Source organism: Pteropus vampyrus, unplaced genomic scaffold (genome assembly GCF_000151845.1).
Source record: "Pteropus vampyrus isolate Shadow unplaced genomic scaffold, Pvam_2.0 Scaffold25, whole genome shotgun sequence".
Classification (NCBI taxonomy): domain Eukaryota; kingdom Metazoa; phylum Chordata; class Mammalia; order Chiroptera; family Pteropodidae; genus Pteropus; species Pteropus vampyrus.
The window spans coordinates 3526601-3548607 of NW_011888806.1; the positions used below are offsets into that span (position 1 = coordinate 3526601).

The 22007-nt window shown below is 33.8% G+C and overlaps 1 protein-coding gene across 6 annotated transcripts in view; it reads right to left on the bottom strand.

The window, feature by feature from the left end:
- Positions 1 to 22007, bottom strand: part of PDLIM5 (PDZ and LIM domain 5) — a 192875-nt gene that overhangs the window by 23585 nt on the left and 147283 nt on the right. For all 6 annotated transcript variants that reach the window (XM_011356275.2, XM_011356276.2, XM_011356274.2 and 3 more), the window contains one exon: positions 14470 to 14657. In XM_011356275.2, coding sequence (XP_011354577.1) covers positions 14470 to 14657 — 188 coding nt within the window. The remainder of the gene's footprint in view (positions 1 to 14469; positions 14658 to 22007) is intronic.

A 22007-nucleotide genomic window follows, 5' to 3' on the forward strand; every position in this document is an offset into this window, starting at 1 on the left:
TTACTATGTATTTCAAAAAAAGCTGAACTCATTAAAAGGCACTTGTTTCTATAAATAAGGAGTTTACAGAGAGAAAACACAGATTAAGAGCAATAGAACTCCTGGTAGTACAATGTGTGAATTTTCTGCAAACAGAATAATTGATATTTTTGCTTTCTGTCCTGTTGAAAAAGGGCTGTTAACTCTAAACTAATACACTTAAAAGTAAAAGTAGTGAAGATTATAATGTATACATTAAACACCTGGCCAGAATGTACTTGAATTGGCAAGAAAATCAGTAGTTAACCCTTTTGTTTCAAGTCAAACTATTCAAACTATTCAGTTAAACCCTTTTGTTTGAAGTCAAACTATCCAAACTACCAATAAAATGTTCTTATTACTGATATATACTAGGTATGTCAGATATTACTTAGAAACTTAACATAAGTCAATTGGGGTTGGGCAGGGAGGTGATAGCCCAAAAAACAAACTTAAGAAGTAACAGATGTTGCTAGTATCTTTTTCTAAGGCATGAAATTCATACTAGATGTAGTGCCTTTGAATTGCTGAACAATTCAGTAGAACAAGTTTGGTGTTAGAAAATGAACTGCTCACAACAGTACAAAAAATATATAACCTGATGACATTATCAGCTCCACAGAACACCCTGATCCAAGCCACCATCCTCTTGTTTGGCTTACTGCAGTTACTACTCACAGATCTTGCTTCTACACTTGCCAATGACATAGAGGCCAGTAAAAACTAAATCAGATCATGCTGCTACTCTCCTCAAAAATCCTCCAAAAGCTCCCTTCTAAGTCAGAACTAAAACCAAAGGTCCTACATAATCTGACTCCTGCTCCCTCCCTGACCTGGTCTGCCATTCTCCCTTTGCCTACATTTATATAAGCCACACCGGCTTCCTTACTATTCCTCTAAATGGCCAGCATCCTTCTGATTCAAAACCTCTGTACTTCCTATTCCCTCTGCCCAGAAATCATTTCCCCTGATGTTTGCAAGGCTTGTTCCCTTCAGGTCTCTGCTCAAAGGCCATTTTATCGATGTAGCTTACTCTTATAAAACAGCAACCCCTCCCCCACAACCCAGTATTCCCTATACTCCTTAACTGGTTTATTTTTCTTCATAGGCTCATCTAACATAACATATTTTATATTCTTTTTATTGCTTTTTACTATCCATCTCTTCACACCGTGAGGCCAGGGACACTGTATTTTGTTTGCTGCCAATGTCTCTAGCACCTAGAACGGTCTCTGGCATATTGCTTAATAAATCTTTGTTTAGAGAATAAATGACTCCAGCACCAAAATTAATGTCTTCCCACGAAAAGGAACCAGACTTCTTAAAGAAACTGATTCTTGGACTGGGACAAAAAATGAACAATGAATGTCTAGAATATCTTGTCAAATTAGAAAGCAAGGAAGCTATCAAAGACTAATACAGTTCTATCAAATAGACTTGACAAAGCAGATAAGACAGTTTGAGCATTAATAAGTATAACAACTATAAAGGATTAAAATACTTCGAATATGTTTAAACCCGTGAGCTCACAATAATTCTGGAATTGTTTAAAAACTGCATTGATTATCTTTACAGGATGCTAAGGAAACAATTCATTATTTTAAAAACTAGTAAAATTTAATAAAGGGAAAGAATCAAGCTTTAAAAATGTATTACCTCATAAATGATCATTTCATCTATATCCCATTCACTGCCTTGCTATCTCTGAACTATTCTGAAGCAAATTCAATATCTATTATTTAATCCATAATATTTCAGTATGATCCCTAAGACTACTCTTTTAAAAAACATAACCATAATACCATTATTGCACCTAAAATAACATCAATCAACTTTTAATTTTTTTCTGATTATCTACTGGATCTGAGGTAGAAGAACTGATTCCAGAGTCTTCAGCATATTGATGATGTTTGAGGCTGTGGGAGTTAATGAGACTACTCAGGTAAAAAGTGGTATGAAATAGAAGAGCTCTTAAGGCATAAGGCAAATAAGATAAATACTTTGGGGACAGAGAGAGAGAGAGGCAGGAAAAAGACTAGTAGAGTGCATCATGGCAGCCAAAATTAGAAAGTGGACAATTTGGGATCCAATACCACATCTGTCTGACTCCAAAGCCTATGTCTCTATGCAATCACCCTTCAAATATTTATTACGTGCCTACTATGAGCCAAGCTCTTTGCCAATCACTGCCTTGACCCCGGAAATATGAAGGAAGATCTCAAATATGATCTAAACCTGGATGTACTAACTTCTGGGCCAGTTTAGGAGGGGATAGTGATAATCGAGGTGATAAATTTCTTCTATTTTAATGTCCTGAATGAGGCTGGCAGGATAGATTTAGGAATAATGTATGAAATCATTGTTTTTTAATTGCCCTGATGTGCCTAACAGCTTAGATTATCACTGTAAAACCCTTCCTGTATTCTGCAGAAGATTAGTTTAGTTTCCCTCAGAGATACTGCTTTCTTTTCCTAAACCTGGCTGCCCATACTTTTCAGCCAGTATAATAATGGCTATAAAGTTTTTGAAATAAAACATATCAATATAAGGCTAGATTCTTCATGTTTTGAGAACATATAAGAGGATTTATATCAACTGCTTCAGAAAGGGAAATATAATTGTAGATCTAATACTTTGCTAAGGACAAATGGGCTTGAAGCAGAATGCTGAATCTATTTTGTTCTACAACTCTATATTGGTATAAATATTTCAACTACATTTGAATTAAGATAGATCAGGAGAGAAAGTTATGAAAAGTTATGAAGCAGTAAATTTAGGGAAAACCATACTATGTATTTTTTAAAATCCTGTAATATTTCATTATTAAGTCAGAAATAAGGCTATCAAGAATAATATGTTCCCACCCTCCAAAAGAAAAAAGACAAATAGTTACAGCCCTGACAAGACAGAAGTCATATGTGAGGTTTTATGGTATGAAAAACAACTGGCTCAACTGTCAGAGCCGTTGCTGTTATAAACAATGAAGCTAATGCTGTGCTCACATAAATAACTGGGCTACATCAAAGTGACATTCTGGCACCCTTGGGGAGATAAAGTATTGTAATTCAACATCTCGGAGAATGTGTTCTCAAAGGCATGGAAGAAATTTTACACATACTAAATTAGGTGGCAGTGATGGCAACACACTTGCATATTATTGTGTCAGCGAGCGCTTTCTTCTCTGCCCTGTCCCCAACTATCTCAAACAGATGGTGGCCACGAGAAGCACAAAATCTGTGCATTTTGTCTGTCAAGCTCTTTATGTTGAAAGCATAAACAACAGTCTACTCTCCATAATCCAGGCATGAAATCATATCCAGTACAAATAGAAAAGGTTTAAAGTTAAGCCAAGATCTAAGATCAGAGGAAAAGTACATTCTGGAGAGGTTTCTGCAAAGTTTATTAAATGGAATCAAGGATTTTTTAAATTCAATGATTAAAAGCAAAATTGGATAGATTAAACTATTATCATTTCTCTGGGCTGTGGCGAATGCTGGTATGTATGCCATAAAGAAATGGAACAGGTGTGCCCAAGGCTAAGTATCAAGTATTTCCGCAACTTCAGGAGGTTAGTTTCTTCCATTAGCAACTAGCCTTTCAACTTTAAGAACTCAGATTAAACTGGATCTAGAGTGTCTTAATTAAAGTGAGTGCGGGACTTGGATAAGGTTCAGTTCTCTTCTTTTTAATTTGTTGCATCACACATCATCAAAATTCAGGATACACAGACTTTTCCCTCCCTACTAACTGGCCTTACAGAGAAAACTTCCATTTGGTCAGAGTGACTAGTAAAAAACCCAGTCTGTACCTTGCAGATAAAGACATAAGATTTAAAATATCTGGTTTCACCACTGCTTAATGAAACATCAATAAATTATTTTTCACTTATATGTAGGATTTTCTAAATAATCTCAGTATCGCTGTTCCGATTTCATATTTTGTAACAGGAAGACAAATCCATGACCTAATTGTGGGTGATCAACGAGCTTTGTTTAAAAAGTGTGTGTGTAGGTATGGTGGGGTGGGCAGGGGGGAAGGGGTATATGAAGAAAAAAGGAAAAGAAACAAAAAAGAAAAAAAAGGAAAAAAACAAAATATTTTAAAAAACAAAAACAAATCTGATACATGATTCACAGTCTCAGGAATACTAAAGAGGATCACTGTTAAACTCATACAGACTCTGTAAACTAAGAAGTTATTTAACATATTAAGTTTGCAGAATTTTGCTTATATTTGGATGAGAAAAGTGTAAGGATATATATTAAAATTATTTATACTCACATTATATCAAGTTCTGATCTACCCTATTTTCAAGTAACACGAAACCAAGTGGGCTTGGCTTTTACCATTTTCTCACCAATCTTCATCTATAGAAGTGAGAAAGCAACCTAATCTCAGAAATAAAGAAGAACGATACCTCGGGTTTGAGTTGTTCATACAAATAGAATTCTTTTCATGTAAGCAAAAAAAAAAAACCTCCTGAAGCTGAAAAGGAAAAAAGTTTAAGGACATTTCCCATGTCAAGCAATATCAACAACTGCAAAATTTAAAACCTGGGATACTTTTTACATTTAGATTTCTATTACTACTATTAATTCTCTATGCTATCTCTCTCAAAGTCATTAGATCTCTAAAATAAATGAAAATTACCATTATCCAAAGTTATGCTTGAATTCTACATCTTTTAAAAGTGGAGAACATTGGTGAGCTATTTTATGCTGGAGGAAGCAGTATATCTAGCATAATGACAGATATTAAGATAAATTTGGGCTCCTAGTTCTGCTAATTTGTGTGAACTTAGAAATGTCATCATTCTAGGTCTTGTCTTCCTCAACGGTAATAAAGCAATAATAACAACTATTTCAGATGTGAGAGGGTTAAATGAGGTAATATAAGTATACAGTCCCTTGGATGTGTAAAAAAATGTTTCATAAATGTTAATTATTATTACACTCCCTTACATGGTTAAAAGAAATAAAAGTATCCATTCATTCAACAACTATTTAGAGAATACATACAATGCTTTAGATCTAGAAACTCTTGTGGTATGAAAGATACACCCAAGAATAAGATTCTTGCCCCAAAAGAGTTTCTTATGGGTGTTGTTCACAGGCAAATAGGCAACACAGTACCTTACGATTACTGCCATCAGGGGTGTTCATGGCCCCCAATAAAGTCTGCATCCACTGTGCAGAATTATCAAACAAAAATTTTCTTATTCCTATGATTTAAACCAGGGGTCCCCATCCCCCAGGCCATGGACCAATACCAGTCCATGACAGGTTAGGAACCAGGCCACACAGCATGAGGTGAGTGGTGGCAGGCAAGTAAGCGAAGCTTCATCTGTATTTGCAGCCACTTCCCTAAGCTAGCAACACTGCCTCAGCTCCATCTCAGATCATCGGGCATTAGATTCTCACAGGAGCACTGGTCCCCGGTGCCAAAAAGGAACCACTGCTTTAAACCTCGGGTTGGCAATTTTGTTTTCTATAAACGACCAAAGAGTAAACATTTTAGGTTTTGTGGGCCATGTGGTTTAGGTTGCAACTACTCAGCTCTGCTATTGTAGCACGACAATATGACAACATACTGACAACATGTATACAAATGAGCATGGCTATGTGCCAATAAAACTTTATTTACAAAGACAGGTAGTGAGCCAGATGTGACCAAGGGCCACAGTTTGCCAACCTCTGGTTTAAACCACATACATCAATTAGCAAAAAGTAGTAATTCTTCATGAAAAGCATATATGAATAAATCCAGGTATCTTCCCATATAAAAGATTTATTTTTTCATCTCAGGATGAAAGGAAAATGGGAAGAAAGAAGAGTTTTCACAACCATGCACTTGCATCGACACTGGAAAGCTTCTAACATGAAAATAAATTTCAATAAGAGGACATTTAGAAGAAAAGAAAGAAGGCAGTTAATGGTTGTTACTTTGATTCTAAATAAAAATCTACTTGTTATCCAAAGAGAAAGAACATCTACACACTTCACACCATAGTTTTGACAATGGACAGCTCCAGTCAGGCCTTTATAGCAAGTGGACTATTTAGTTTAATGATGTTAAATAACAGGGGAGCAGATGGCAATAAAACATTATTAGAAGAGATAAACATATACAACTGGTAGCAGCTTACTTATTCATATAAAAATTTAAAAATGAAACCAATAAATCTATCCATCTTAGCTAGGCAAATCTAGTTATCTCGATTTATTACTGTAGCGTAAAGCCTACAATGAAATTTGGGATGGCTGTAGAAACAGTCATTTCCTTTCTCACCCCTATCTCCTTTAGACTTCGAATAAAAGATAGAATTTATATCCACTTATAACTGAGATGCACATCATTCAGTCTTTGATCTAATCAGATCTCACAAATATATCTGAGCCTTCCTTGAAAAAAAATAACCAATCTTCCCAAAGTTCTGTCCGTAATGAATAAATAAGCTTTTCTTTAAATTGCTAAAATGCAGCACATACTAGAGACAAGGTATGATAAAGAATCTCAGCAAAATTTTAAAAATGGAGTTTAGATGCAAAGAAAATATTACTTGAAACATCTTAGTAGTTGCTAGTCACTAGTTTATCTTCCTTATGCAAGGCAAGAATCTTTTCTACACTATCCCTAAGAGAGGTAGTCCTTCTTAAATATATTCACTGCTGTTATCTTATGATACAGAAAAATGCACTATTTAGACAAAATAATTGGGTTCAAATCACTATAGCGCTCTGGACAATTCTTCTGACTTCTCTCAGACTCTGTTACCTCACTAGTAAGATATCCATTTAAAATTTTAATGACATTATCTTATTGTACACTCTGAATAAAAAGATAGTTTCAAAACTGAAAGAGTTATACAATGTCTAATGTCTAATGTTAAACGATAAAATACTACTAGTATATTAGTAATTATTATTACTAATCAATGATACCGACCATTTTACCATTAAATGGGGTTGTGTGCTCCCTTCAAAGCTACCTATTATATTTCTGAGTTTCAAATGCCCAAATGAGAATGATGAGAATTTCCCAAGACAGGATGCAACAACAAAAAAAAGCTAAAATTAATTATTCGTTTTGTCTTTTTCCCTTTTTGATTTGAACATAAGGATCTTCAAATGATCCCAATTTTTCTATTAACAGCTTACTGTGTTTCTTCAAAACACGATTATATTTTTTAAAAAAATCACCCATTTTTACAAATCTCACTTTCAATTATGAACTCTTTACTATATAATTTAAAACTGTTTCATAAAGAAAAAAGTAATTCACTAAAAAAAAGTTTATATACATATTACATGATACATATTAAAAAAATAATGCCATAAGTTGAATACAGGGAAATTAATGTTTGTTCAATAGGGAGTATCAGATTAACAATGTCTAATATTACATGATAAAATACTACTAATGTATTGAATATGTCACCATAATATCCACTAAATGCCTTTACTTTCTTTGGTAGAACGTCCGCCTCCATGGACACATTTAACAACGACAAAAAAAAAAAAGAAAGAAAGAAATCCATTACTTTCTTACCAACTTCATGGGACGAAATAATAAACAGAGTTGTGTGTACATACAATTAAAGAAAGTGTGAAGGTAGCATTATTTTAACATGCTATAAGAACTGCTTTTGAAAATAACAACAGGAAAGATTTTAGCACAGCTAGACAACACTAACTATTGTGAAAGAAAACAACAAAGCTTTTTATTTTCAACGGCTCTATGAAATAAAGTCACTTCTCTATAGAAAACAGCAATTATAGTATTAACCAATACTGTATAGCTCAATGATTTTCTGAGTAAGGAATTATAAGTTATTTCTTAAATACTTATCATAATGTTAATACATTTAAGTATCATTATAAATGCTCTCAAAATCAAAATATTTTAAAAGTGAAAAGGAAGAAAAAAATCTGTAATAAATGAAAAAAAATTAAAAGCCTATCTATGGACTTAAAGCTTTCTGCACTACATACATAAGTATGTATGTAGTGGACAACATAAGTACTTAATTTTTGACCAATGAGGCTCTATAGAATTTTTCTTTTGTCTTAGAAGAAACCCCTTTTTTATCTCATGTTTATTTCCGTGACAACATATAGCACAAGGGCTTCTTGCAAAGGCAAACAGTGCAGTGAGGATCATGCCAAAGCTACTAATGTCATATTTGCAGGTATAAGGAATTGAAACTCAGTACATAAAAAAATGCTAATTTGGGGGAAATGCACTAGCCTGAGGAAATGCTACAAAAATAGACGTTATGTTATAAAAATAAATTTTAACTTGTTTCTCAAGTATAAGATGTAATCTACTCAGATTTATATTTCGTAACTAGACACATTACATACAAATCCTAAAGATATATTCAACCAATTTTCTCTGCCATAACCTGACTTACTCAGAACCAAGTATAGCCAAGTATAGTTTCTCCAAAGCGAATACGATCCTCTACCAGCATTTTAGCAGAGGATAAACAATACTCTAGAGAATTAGGCCTGTGGGAAGAGCAATGGTTAGAACTTGCATCCCAATCAGTGTAAGTGCTCTGCGTTCTCCTGCCCTTAGAATTCTCTCCACTCACTGCCACTGCTCAAAGTATATTCATTAGCATCCTGTCTATACTGTATTATCTCAACAACCTCTTAAAAAGAGTCTCTAAGACTCCACTCTTAATCTTTTACACTGTGGTCATAATGATCTTTTAAACACATTAACACTAGATTGAGCTTTTCACAATGCAGATCTGACTGTGTTACTTTCCAGTTTCCAAATCTTTTAACAGCTTCCTTTCCACATTAATCCACACTCCTTACTTTCAAAACCCTTTCTGACCAGACCCCCATTAACCCATCCCACTTGCCTTCTGACCACTCTCCAGTCCTGAACATATTGAGCTACTTGCCCTTCTTCCAAGAGGCCAAGTTCTCTGAGAGCTTTTGCATATGTTGTTCCCTCTCCAACTTGGCCTCTTCCTAAAAATATTCAATGAGTATTGATGTCATGTGATTTTACTTTAGGCGCAAACATTAACACCTTATTCCTGCATAAAATACGACTCCATTATAAACAAATACATATTCTACCTCAAGACCGTATCACTCAAACTTTATTGGTCTCTTTCTCTCCTTTTCAACGACCCAGACCCCCACGCCTCTGACCTGGACCTTGTATTTTGATTTAACCCTTTGCACCTTTTTTGCTGATTTCTGTTATTTACTGGCACTTTGCATCCAAGTTAATTTGTTCACAGTGACAAAATGGGTAAATATCCCTAATATTTGCTTTGCACTCTATTGCTTGGTTCCTTATTTGCCATAAATTCTCACATTATTTGAGGGGGAAAATGCTATCATCAGGTTTCAGATTTATTATTAAATTTTTAATCACTGGAAATTAATATAGTACCAGTTACAGCACTTATGTTCACAGCTTTTAAGTCGTACAGGAGTTTATGCTTCAGGGAGAGTGGAGTCCCCTTCTCCTTAAACAGTATATGCAGTTTTTAGTGGCAGCCTTTGACAGACAGCACGTCCACTTTTCTACAATGACTGTTGTGGGCATTTCAAGTCTAAAAGGAGGAAATAACATTGTCTTGTGAATCCCTCAAATTATATAAAGATGTACAAAGTAAGACAAACTGACCTATCCACCTACTCATTTACTCACTCATTGACCTTTACTTAGGGCCACGAAACTGTGCCAGGTGTTAGTTAGATGTTATAAAACCAAGATTAGTAAGATTTAGTCCCTGTCTTTAAAGGGATCTAAAAACAATGGTAAAAGACATATGTAAACAATTATGTCAATGCTATAATAAATCCATCATCAAAATTGTGTAGGAACATAAAAGAATAAGCAACTATTTAAGAGGGCTCAAGAAACATTCACAAAGGAGATGACATCTAGTCTTAAAAAGTGAATAGAAATTTTTCAGGGGTAGAGGGTATAAAACCATTTCAAATAAAAGGAGCAGCCTGTACAAAGTGCAGAGGCGTGTGCCCAAGGAATGGTAGGAGCTTATGAACTTTAGTGGGACTGGACTATAGGGACCATGAGGAACGACACTACAAAATGAAGCTGGAAAAGGCTGGCATGAGGCTGTAAAGGGACCATAGCCCTGTTAAGAAGCCAAACATTTAATGTGTGGGCAGCAGACAGCCAAAAACATTTTCAAGCAGGAAAGTCACATGAGAACTGTTTTGTTGGATAGTAACAGTGTAAGTTATTAATGCTAGCACTAAAAATAAAAGGGGTGAAAACTTAACCTCTCTTGAGTACCCTCTATGTATCAAGCATCTTGCTATATTATTTGACTTTCACGACAATGCTATAAAGGACTTTTTTAGACCCTTAGTTTAATAGTAAAAGAAATTAAAGGCGCAAAATGCTCCATTGGGGGAATATCTCTGGATGTCTGAACTTCAGCGCCATGGGGCAGATATTCTTGTTCTCCAGGAGCCACCACCAGTTAGCAAACTGGGTTCGATGAACAATAGGCCTAATTTAGCAAAGCACTGTTTTATTCAAACGAATTAGTTATCCTCATTTTGTATACAATTAAACTAAAGTTAGAAAACATGTGCTTCTACCATGTAATGGCTCTTCATGCCTCTAATACTGGATTTGTGTAAAACAGCTGACTGTATTTGGTAAGATAGCAATATTTTATACATATACTTGCATCAGATGAACTAAATTTACCTAATCTGGTGTCCACAGCCTAAACAGAATCTTAGGAAAAACATTACATAGCAAATTAGGTCACCTACATAAACATAGGAACATATTTTTAAAATTATACCATTAAATTTACAAAGATTTTGAAAATATCTAACCACTTATTATATACAATATGAAGGTTTCAAACATAAAATCTGTCAGACATACAAATATAGTGAATTAAAAGTTTAAAAAAATACAAATCCCCAATTCTTAAAAATAACAAGAAGGATCTCAGCTTTTATGTGTTTTCTAGATCAAGTCAACATTTCTAAAGGGACTATTGCATCTGAATTATTAAAGTCTAACCAAAGATACAGGGCAAGGAGGAAACAGTTTTGCAAGCTTACATAAAACGCGAGCTTACATAAAATGCAAGCTTGGAGTCTTATTTTTTTGTGTCTTAATACTTTCATGCAGACTATGAACTTTTGAACATTTTGCATCCTAAAATATTTAGTTCTTTGTCAGTCACTGGCAAGCTTGTGTATGCGTGGTGGTATGTGCTAAAAAAATATGCCTGAGAAAAAGATGATCCAACCTACGCTATAATGCGGTTACACACGTAGTTTCAACTGGTATATCATTCCTGTCTTCTTGAAAGATTTTTGGAAAACATAGGCAATATAACACCACAAATGAAATGATCTAAGATTTAAAGTCAGAATTTCAGTGGACATGACAGATTCAGAATATCCTAGTAAGCCTTAAAATTTCAATTAGCCCTTTTAACAGTCTTTTTCTTTAAAGCTATTATTTCGCAACTACACTAGTCATCACCCAATAGAAAAAAGTATGTCTAAAATACTTATTTAAATAAATGACTTTCAAATCTTTTAATTACAAAATACAGCATAAAATATACTTTACATGCTGACCCCAAATATGTGTTTGTATGTATATATATAAACACACTTACATACACAAGTATAAACTAAACTCACATTTTCATAACATGATACCTACCCTTAATATATTAAAATATTCTTATATTTTCTATTCTATTTCATCTGTATGAAAATACTAGCTATGACCCATTAAACTGATTTCAGGATCAACTAAGTGGGTCACAGATGATAATTTAGTGATTTTGATCTTACCCGTCCCACCCAACTATAGAAATTATTTTTAAATAACATCACTGGTAATAGCCACTCTTTGGCAATGGGGGAAGAAGGAGATAATTTTTTTTTCTTTTTTTACGTACACTAGAGCAAAGCTGTGAATTATCAAGAGAGAGAAGCCTGAAGTTCTCTTGGTGAGAGAAGTAGCGCCACCGGCCTTAATGCTTTACCCAAGCCCACACTGGCCCAACAACTTGGCTTTCTAGCTTTTGCATCCCTTTGGTTGACACTGCGGTTTTCACAAGTGAATTGTGAAGAACATAACAGCCCATAAAGAGACAGCTATTACCTTCTAAATCAAAAGAACTTTTTATTTGCATTATGAAGCCCTTGAAACTAATTATAAGACTAAGAGTAGATTCTGAGATTTTTCTTTTTTTAAATATGGCAAACTGTTAAGTAGAGTAGAATAAAAGAATTTGAGGGGTTGGGATTTATTTTACAATTTTTACAAAATAGTGTAAAATAAGTAATTTTTATATAACATAATAACTTATTAAATGTCAGTTGTAGCACCCAGAGCAAGATAAACAGCAGGAGTTCTGCAAATGTTTTCTGATTTGAGCCAAGCATCCTGATGTAATTCAATTATGACCTCACAATGGAAAATATATTTTCTTTTTATAATAGTAATGCTTTATAATGTTATATAATGTATAATGTTTTATACTGTTAGTTTTGCTCAAATTAAATTCACTTACATGTTTTGTAAAGAGCATAGTATTTTAAATACTAACCAGGTGAATCATGATTATACTTGCACTATTTGCCTGCTTCAATTATTGTAACAAATTAGACTCAGAGAATAAAGGATTTTGTCGCCCTCTTGTGGTAATTTTGCCATAACGTATTCTCCAGGCATTCTACATAGATTGGAATTTCCTCTTTACAGTCTAATAGGCAGAGTGCTATTTTGACTATGGTTTCTGAATTTCCAAAAGCAGCACATATATTTTCTGTCCTCCACAGTACATATACTTTGTGTCCTCCCTTCAGTTTCTACCTCAGAAATTTTGTCTTTTCCTCTCTCTTTTAGGAAACATTCTGTTCCTTTCCAATTACCATATCAGAAATTTTTCTGAAAGATACTTTTGGTATTCCAATGTACATAGAAAATAATTACAGCAAATCTCCATCATCATGGGTAAGATTTAAGTAAATGGAAATAATTTAAAATATACAAGCTGAGCTGTCAGAATTTTTCCCAAGGAAACAGGTCTTGCTAGGTTAATTAACAGTCCAGAAATTTCAGAGACTAACGATATTAGTCTAAATATTTTAAGTATTCAAAAGTAATAAAGTTGTCTTTTCTTTAAAATCGTCTAGGTCATATCCAATTGGGAGCAGCAGGAGATGAAACTGTGAAGTTAGTTGGGGCCAGAATGAAAGAGCTCTTATAAATGATAAATTAAATAGAACATCTATAGCAGTAGAGTGACATGAGCAAATTAGTTTTAGAAAGATAACTTGCTGTAATATGGAGGATGGACTGGGTGACAAGGAGGTAGGGAAATTAGTTACAAGTTGTTTGCAATGACAAGGGCCTGAACTAAGGTGATGGAGAGGAGACAAATTTGAGAAATACTAAAAGTGGAATCATTAGGCATTAAGTACTGTGAGGCCAGGGGGTGAGGGTGGGAGGTCTTAAGCTTCAATTACAGTTTTGGTGACTGGGTGGATGTACCATTCCAGAGCTAGGTCATGATATTTTCGGACGTATTGCCTTTGAGGTGCCACCTGAAAACAGCAAGTACGTCAACAGGGTTTGCGGATGTAAAGTTCAGGAGAGAAAGGACTATTATCAGTGGCTAGATAGTAAAAGAAATATTGTTGAGAGATCATCCAAGGAGAGGGTGAAGCATGGGAAGAGGTGAAGGCTAAGTGTGGGACTGACACCATTTAAGAATAGTCCTCTTAAGAGAGGTACTTTAGTCCTATCATTGTAAACTTTGTTTTCACACTGGAAGAAACAGATCATTCGGTCTCCTTACATTCTGCAGAGCAGAAAACTGAGGGTCAAAGAGGTTCTCTAACTTTACTTAAAGCTATTTATCTGTAGAAGTGAATGAAAACCCAGGTTTCCAGACTGTCCCCAAGTTGTTCCACCCTAATCATTTAAAAGTTCTCTTTCTAGTACTGTGTCCTCTTCCTGCTTCTGACTTGTAAATGTTCAGGATGAGAAATAAAAGGTCTTTCTTCAGTAATTGTTTAATGGTAATAAATGCTTCTGTTGTTATTTTGTATAGATCATCAAAAACTAAAATGTTATTATTTTCAAGGATAAACTTCCAACAATATAGTTTGATAATAAGACCCCAAATTTATAATTCAGCACATACTTCCTTAATAATCTGGGAAACAAGGAAAAGCCTAATTCTATAATTAGGAAGAGCAAATAGCAATTGTATCAAGCACACAGAGAAAATGTTTACGAAACACTTCAGAGAGGAAAATAGCTACAGCTATCCTCTGCAGTCTGCTTAAAATCCCAGATGGTTGAGAATGGGCTTCACCAATTCTATCATATACCCCAAAACACATTTTCATAATTGCACTTAAGAAAAGCAAAATGCAAGGGAGTTCTTTGGCATACCTGCTTGGTTTGGCCGTTGCCAGCTTGGTGACTTGATGGTGCTGGTGGATCCTAGAGGCTTGAAGGCAGCAGCAGTTGTGAGACCAGCCACCCCTGGTCTGGCAGAGGCTGGGCTTCCTGGCCTCTCAGGCATGCTCCGTGCTGAAGCTACTGATGGAGCCAAATGTTGAGAAGGCTCCTGGGTGTTGCTGGAAAGAAAATAAGAAAACATTTTGGTGAAGTGGTAGCAATTTGACCCAAGCAATGATCCTTTCTTTTCTAAATCTATTGACTCTCTAAGGAAAACAAAAATAGTAATTAATTAACTGATAGTAAAACAAACAAACAAACAAACAAACAACTCTAAAACTAGGACTCAAGGACTGCCTCTCTTTAAAACAGAAAAAAAAGAATAGGAAAGGAAAGGAGTCACATTACATTTGTTCGATACTTTGGAAATTCTCTTTAGAGATCTACCATGAGAAATGAGGCTACTGAAAAACTTATACAGCCAATCCTTTAAAATAAGCTCATTTCCTCTTTCTATTCCTCTCTATTTATTCTCAACACGTTATCATCTAGATTAAAACAATTAATTACTGAAGAATCCCTGATAATTTCTATGAAATGGCACAGATATTTCTCCTTTTCCACATTCTTCTAGTATTTTATGAACTAAGTTTCTCTGACATCTCACCAGTCTCTCTTTTCGCTCACATACCCAAGTACTCTCTCATTCATTCAATAAATATTTAAGCGCCTACTATATGCCAGCATTGTGCTATGCACTGGCCATACAGTGGTAAACAAGAGACAACATCCTCAGTCTAACAGAACTTCCAGTGTTCTGTGTTCCTAATAAAGGAAAACGGGAGACAAGACTGCCCTTGTCCTCTCTCAATCAGTTATTTGTTTAACAGGAGGCTTGTCTGTGCTGGTTCCAGTTTGATTCAGAAGATCATATGGCTTTTATTACCTGGTTATTTGTTACTTATTATTATATATTATCATTTCCAAAAAAAATTTAAAGTACCTCGAATTATAAAATAAGCACTTTGGAATAACATAATCCTACAGCAATTTCTCTCAATTGAAATATAATAATAATTATTATTATAACAACAACAACAACAATAACACAGCCTGCTAACTTTTCAATAGAAACTGAGGTACTGGTTGCTTAAAAAATTCTATGCACAGAAACTCAATTTCTTCAATGTCTGAAAGCAACAGATCGATAAAGATAGGATACTATATTATTAATGACATCAATAAAATAAATACCATTAATTATACTATTTAGGTTGAGATTATTTCGAGGAAAAGAAACTTCAAATTCAATCATGTCCACCATAATACCAAATGAACAAGAATACCTAATTTCTCCAACAACTCTTGAATCCTGAATAACACCTAACGAAGTAGGCCTGGGGCTGCCTAGCCTTACGATGGCCTACTTGTAAGTTGGCCTCGGATGGCATTTGGGAACTTGGCTAGTAAACAGCTCCCTACAGTCACATAAAACTTTCTCTAAAAAGACAGGAGTGGCTCACTGTGCCTAAACTATATAAACAATGTTGTTTATGCCGAAGACCTTCTTTCCTTCTGAGAGTCTGGAATTTCGGTATGAATTAGGCACAGCGTGCCTACACATAACAAGCCCCAGTAAAAACCTTGTCTTAGGTGGTTTCTAATGAGTTCTCTGGTAGAGAACACTCTGCATGTTTTGTCATAACTCACTGCTGTAGGAATGAAGCACATCCTGTGTGACTTCACTGGGAGAGGGCTTTTGGAAACTCGAGTCTCATTTTTTCCAGACTTGGTCCCATGTACCTTTTCCTCTTGATTTTGCTTTGTATTCTTTCACTGTAATAAATCTTAGTCATGAGTACAACTATATACTGAGTTCTGTAAGTCCTCTAGTGAATCATCAAACCTGGGGTAGTCTTGGGGCACCTCTGATGCTAAACAGTTTTGAAAAATCATACTAGAGCTATTTTAACTTTCTTGAAACATTTTTCCCTATTGTTATTCTTTCAAATTCAAGTGTAATAGAGCTACTACCTTCTTTTATCATCTCTAATCAGTTTAGTGAAAAACATTCTATATAACGAAAAATTTAAGCACTTTAATAATTTTTATAACAACTTAAAAGTGAAAGACTGCTTGCTTACTTAATGGCAATGCTGGACACGGTTATCGATAAACATGAGGATAAATAATATTAATGGAAACAGTGTAAGCATTATAGCATAGTGGTTATGAGCACCTTATAAAAGCTTTGTGATGGAAAAATTATTTCATTTCTCTAAGCCTCAGGTACCTAAATTTTAAATGGGAATAATACTTTGCTCATAAAAGTTTCAAGAGGCTTAAGTACGATAATTATGTACAAAGTGCTTAGCGTACTCTAAGACACAATATGAACTTGACGTGTGAAAAGAATAATTAATGTATTTAAATAATAAGATTTATTTTCAAATTTTTACACATTTCAAATAAATGATTTTTTAAAATAATACATAAGTATGTCATTTTAATTCTAGGGTTAATTACTAATGTGGATTAAAAAAATGATTAATAATCATACAGTCACAATTCTGAGAAAATTTATGACCAAGCAATACTAAATGTTACAGATGAAACAAAAGCATAATCTGGAAATAACAAAACCTAAATTATCATTTAATGCTTAATGACCTAAAAGAACTGAAATTTAATTCTAGGAGAGTTGCCAGACAGAGAAAGTGACCAGGATGATAAGAAATCAATACCAAGCCTAATGAAATTTGGTTGAGGGAACTGTTAATATTGGCCCAGGATATTAAAAAAAACTCATGAGAAGCATAATAGCACTCCTCAAATATGTGACAGTGAATTCACTCAACACAGCTACATTCTGTTTGCCTAAAGTTGAGTCAAATCTACAGTGAGATAGATTTGATTCAATAAAATATGGAAGTACCTCCTAATACAGAAAATCATCCAAAGGCAAAAATTTGTTCCCTAACAACATCTTTCATGAGAGGCTTGTCCAGCAGAGGATGAAAGTGCTGTGGAATGAATTTAACCAGTTAGAGGTTTGGAGGGCTAAGTCACACTTCAGCATAACATTCAGAGCCTCCTAAGATATAGCTATAACCTACCTGTCCAATTGTATCTCCTACTTCTTTGCTATACAGACTATATTCTGGCCATGCCTCCTCCCTATCCACAGTTCTCCATTTTTTCCAGGCTCTATATAGAAGGCTCTCCCCGCATCCCCACTCTCCTTCTGCACTGATCCAAATCCTATTCATAATTAACAACAGTATCACTAACAATAATATCCATCATGCACTGTGTATCATGCTAAGCAATAAATGCATTTTATTCAATCACTCAAATCTTCTAGAAGTATAGAAATTTCTTCCTTCAATTCATGGCACATATTAACTGCATGGCATATAGTTACATTCTGATTTGTAATAGCCAGGCTTTTTTTTTTTTAATTAAAGTAATTTCTTTATGTATCTTGTTTCCTTCATTACATTATAAACTATCTAAGATTTGGGCCTTTACTATGATGTTGGGAATATTACCTAAATTTAGCAAGTTTCCTCATTTGTAAAATGAGATAAAAATATTATCTTTATTCCAAGGTTACTGTTATGATTAAATAAAATACAATAAGGTAATACATGTAATACAAGTAAAGTACTTATCACAGTGCTGAGCGCAGAGTATATGCTCAAGAAATGATATATTTTGTAATAAATATCTAGTTCAAATATCTAGCGATAAGTTCATTTACTAAATAAACACCCTTCATCTGTACTAATAATTTTAGTTCTAAATGTAATCTATGGATAGTTTTGGTTCAGAATTTTGAGATGTGACACAATCTTGTCTCCTCAACTCAATTTAAAATGACACATATATTTACTTAATATTCCCATGGAATAAGAATCTCATAAGCCAAAAAATGTTTTCATTTTTTTATTGTATCTTTTGTATATAGTCTGCATATATTTTCTCCCAAAGACCTGAGATGTTAGAATCTTAAATAGTACTATTTAGATACAAAGGGTCTGCAGTAGAGTATAAAGAATTTATAAAAATCCCAAGTTATAAGCAAGAAAATTATTTCATTTGTTTAAATTCAGGATCGATCAGCAAAGTTCAATATTCTCTGAGGAAACAGATTTCTATTTACTTAAAATATTTAATGTAGTAATGAAAGATTCTTAGGGTTTATCGAGACAATCATATATCTGAATACACGATGCCTAGGTCTCTAAAAATATTCCCCTTTTCCCCTTAATTTTTAACTATTAGCTACCATTTAAAGAAAATACATAATATTAGGTATCATGTACTAAATATTACAGAATTAATAAAGTCATTGGCCATATTATTTTATATTTGAAAATAAGATATTATTAATAATCATTAACAGCAAAATATTTTAAATTAATAACTAATTTATTAATATAGTATGGCATAATTACTTAGATTGGTATCTTATTTCTGAAATCATGATTCAAATATATTTTTTCTACATTCAAATTGTTAAAGGTATACCTAAATTTTAAACAAAATTAAAATGCTTTCAAAAGCTTCTAATGAGGAAAACAGAAAAAAATCCATAAATACCCTTGGCTAATAACTCGGAAGCTAAAAATCAAATATGGTTATTTTAACTAGCCTGGCAAATAAACAAGCACTGAAATGAAATGTTAGATTAATATGAATTCCATCTAGAGTATACCAAAGTTTTTGTTTCATATTTCAAAAACTGAAAATGGAGAAAAATACACTGATAGAACAAAGATTTCTTTTCAAAACTGAGCTAATAAAGAAAGAATAAAAAGGAAGAAAAATTTACTTTCAGTGTCAGCTACGTGATTTATCTTGAGTTTACATTCCTTTCTCATGTTTGTTTACTATTACAACAAATAAATTTCAGCTGCAGATTGAGAACAGTTGGAAATTTTAAGTCTATTTTCAAAGGAAAAATTCTGTTTCAAGAATACTCTTAAGGTAACTTTTATTCTAATTACATGTTTAAATTTTTTAAAAAGCCAACTAACTGCATATCACAGGTTTAATTATCAATATTTAAATTAAACAGTTTTTACACAAAGTCTTACAGAAATTGATACACTAATACACAGACTCTTAAGTAGTGGGAAAGGAATATTTCTGAAAGGGTCATAATTATAAGCAGCTTTCTATTTTAACAGATTTTCTGTCAGGACTCTATAAAGAACCTAGACACATAGAAGAATCATCATGAGTCTCCTTCCTTCCAGAATTCTGTGTTTACAAAAAAGTTTTTTGTATTTTCCTAAGCAAAATTCTTTAACTTAGACTTTTTGTACCAAAATTAAAAATGCTAAATATACTATAATGGAAAGAAACAAGTTTGGTATTATACTATACTATAATTTTAAAAGTTACTGTCATACCAAAGCAAACATCAGGGATAAAATATCTTTGACACTAACCCAACCACTCTTTTTGGTACCCAGCTCACTGAGTTAGCAAGGTCTCTTCAGGAAACCATGGTCCTGGTTTCCAGAACACCAACTGGTTTATCTTGTCAACAACCATTTCCCTTTCCCAAATAGCAAAATATACTTAGTTTGTGCCAACTTCTCTTAATAAAAAGTAGTGATAATAACTATTAACACCTGCTCTAGAAGTGGGTTCATGCAGTGGGTTCAGTGAGTCTCTAACTGCAAGCACACTTTTTTTTTTTAAATAAGTTTATTTAAACAATATGCTTAACGTAAGGGAAAACTATCTAGGATTCATTTCTTTTAGAGCAGTTTATCTCTTCTTAAGACAGACTGCCCTACATGTAACAACTATATACAAACAAAGTTATAAAGTTATCCCTGGTTTTACAATGATAAATGAAAAACATTAAAATTCTCTAATTAAATAAGGTATGCAAGAATTTTTATGATGGTTTGTTTTGTTTTGTTTTGTTTTAAACAATGAGAGCTAAATAACTTACTGGAATAGAAAGATAAGAGCTGAGCTGCTAATGAAAAAAGGGGTATTTTTGCAGAATCAGTATTTTTCCCCACCCCATTTCCATTTGTTGTTAATCAAAACATACCACTGGCCATGATGGACCTCAAGATAATCATGCTAAGCGAAATAAGCCAGACAGAAGAAGCTGAAAACCACATGATATCACTTATATGTGGGATATAAACCTAAAAGCAACAAACAAACAGAGACTCATGGACAAGGATAATAGACTAGCAGTTACCAAAGGGTGGGGGTCAGCGGGGAGGTAGATGGGGCGGGGTACAAGGGGTCAAATATGTGGTCATAGAAAGAAATCTAACTATGGGAGGGGAATACAGAATTCTATATTATATGCCTTATTGTTAAATGTACTCCTGAAATTTATTGGATTTTGTTAACCAATATCACCAAAAAAATAATTAAAAATAAATTTAAAAAAAATTCACTAGGGGCTTTTCTGAGAGATGATGTAGAACATTCCATTAAGTCCTCAAAGAGACCTTTTATTCCAAGCGTGGTCAGTAACCTGTCACTGTACAGACTTAGCCGTGACAATTAAAGATTTCTGCTCATTTAACACTCACAATTCCACAAATACAATTTCAGATATTTTTTTTTAGAGCAAAATCTCTCCCTGTCTAAACACCTCCCTTAAAATTTACCCAGAATTATAATTAAGTATATTGAAAACCTCCATAAAAATAGGTAGGATACAAATACGTGATCGATAAATAACCTACATCATATCAGGCTTTTACTAATTATAGTCACAGTGTACACTTTGCCATTAATTTTATGTTCTGTCAGAAATCGTTTTATACAGTTATTTAATTAAGATTATACCCTTAGTCTTCACACCTGTCAGAATGGCCATCATCAATAAATCAAAACACAACGCGTGCTGGTGAGGATGTAGAGAGAGGGAACCCTCGAGCATTGCTGGTGGGACTGGAAATGGTACAACCATTATGGAAAACAGTATGGAGGTTCCTCAAAAAATTAAAAATAGAACTACTTTATGACCCAGCAATTAAACTTCTGGGTATTTATACAAAGAAAACCAAAACACTAATTTGAAAAGATACGTGCACCCCTATGTTCACTGTAGTACTATTTACAATAGCTAAGATATGAAAGCAATCTAAATGTCCATCGATAGATGACTGGATAAAGAAGTTATGGTGTGTGTATGTATATATACATACACACAATGGACTACTATTCAGCCATAAAATAAATGAAATCTTACCATCTGCAATGACATGGATGGACCTAGAAGGTATTATGCTAAGTGAAATAAGTCAGATAAAGACAAATAGCATATTTCACTTATATGTGGATTCTAAAGAACAAAATAAACAAACAAAATGAAAACAGACTCAGACACAGAGAATAAACTAGTGCTTTCTAGATGGGAGGGAGGTTGGGGGGCTAGATGAAAAAGGTGAAGGGATTAAGTAGTACAAGTTGGTAGTTACAAAACAGTTACGGGGATGTGAAGTACAGCATAGGGAATGTAGTGCCACGTGGGTACT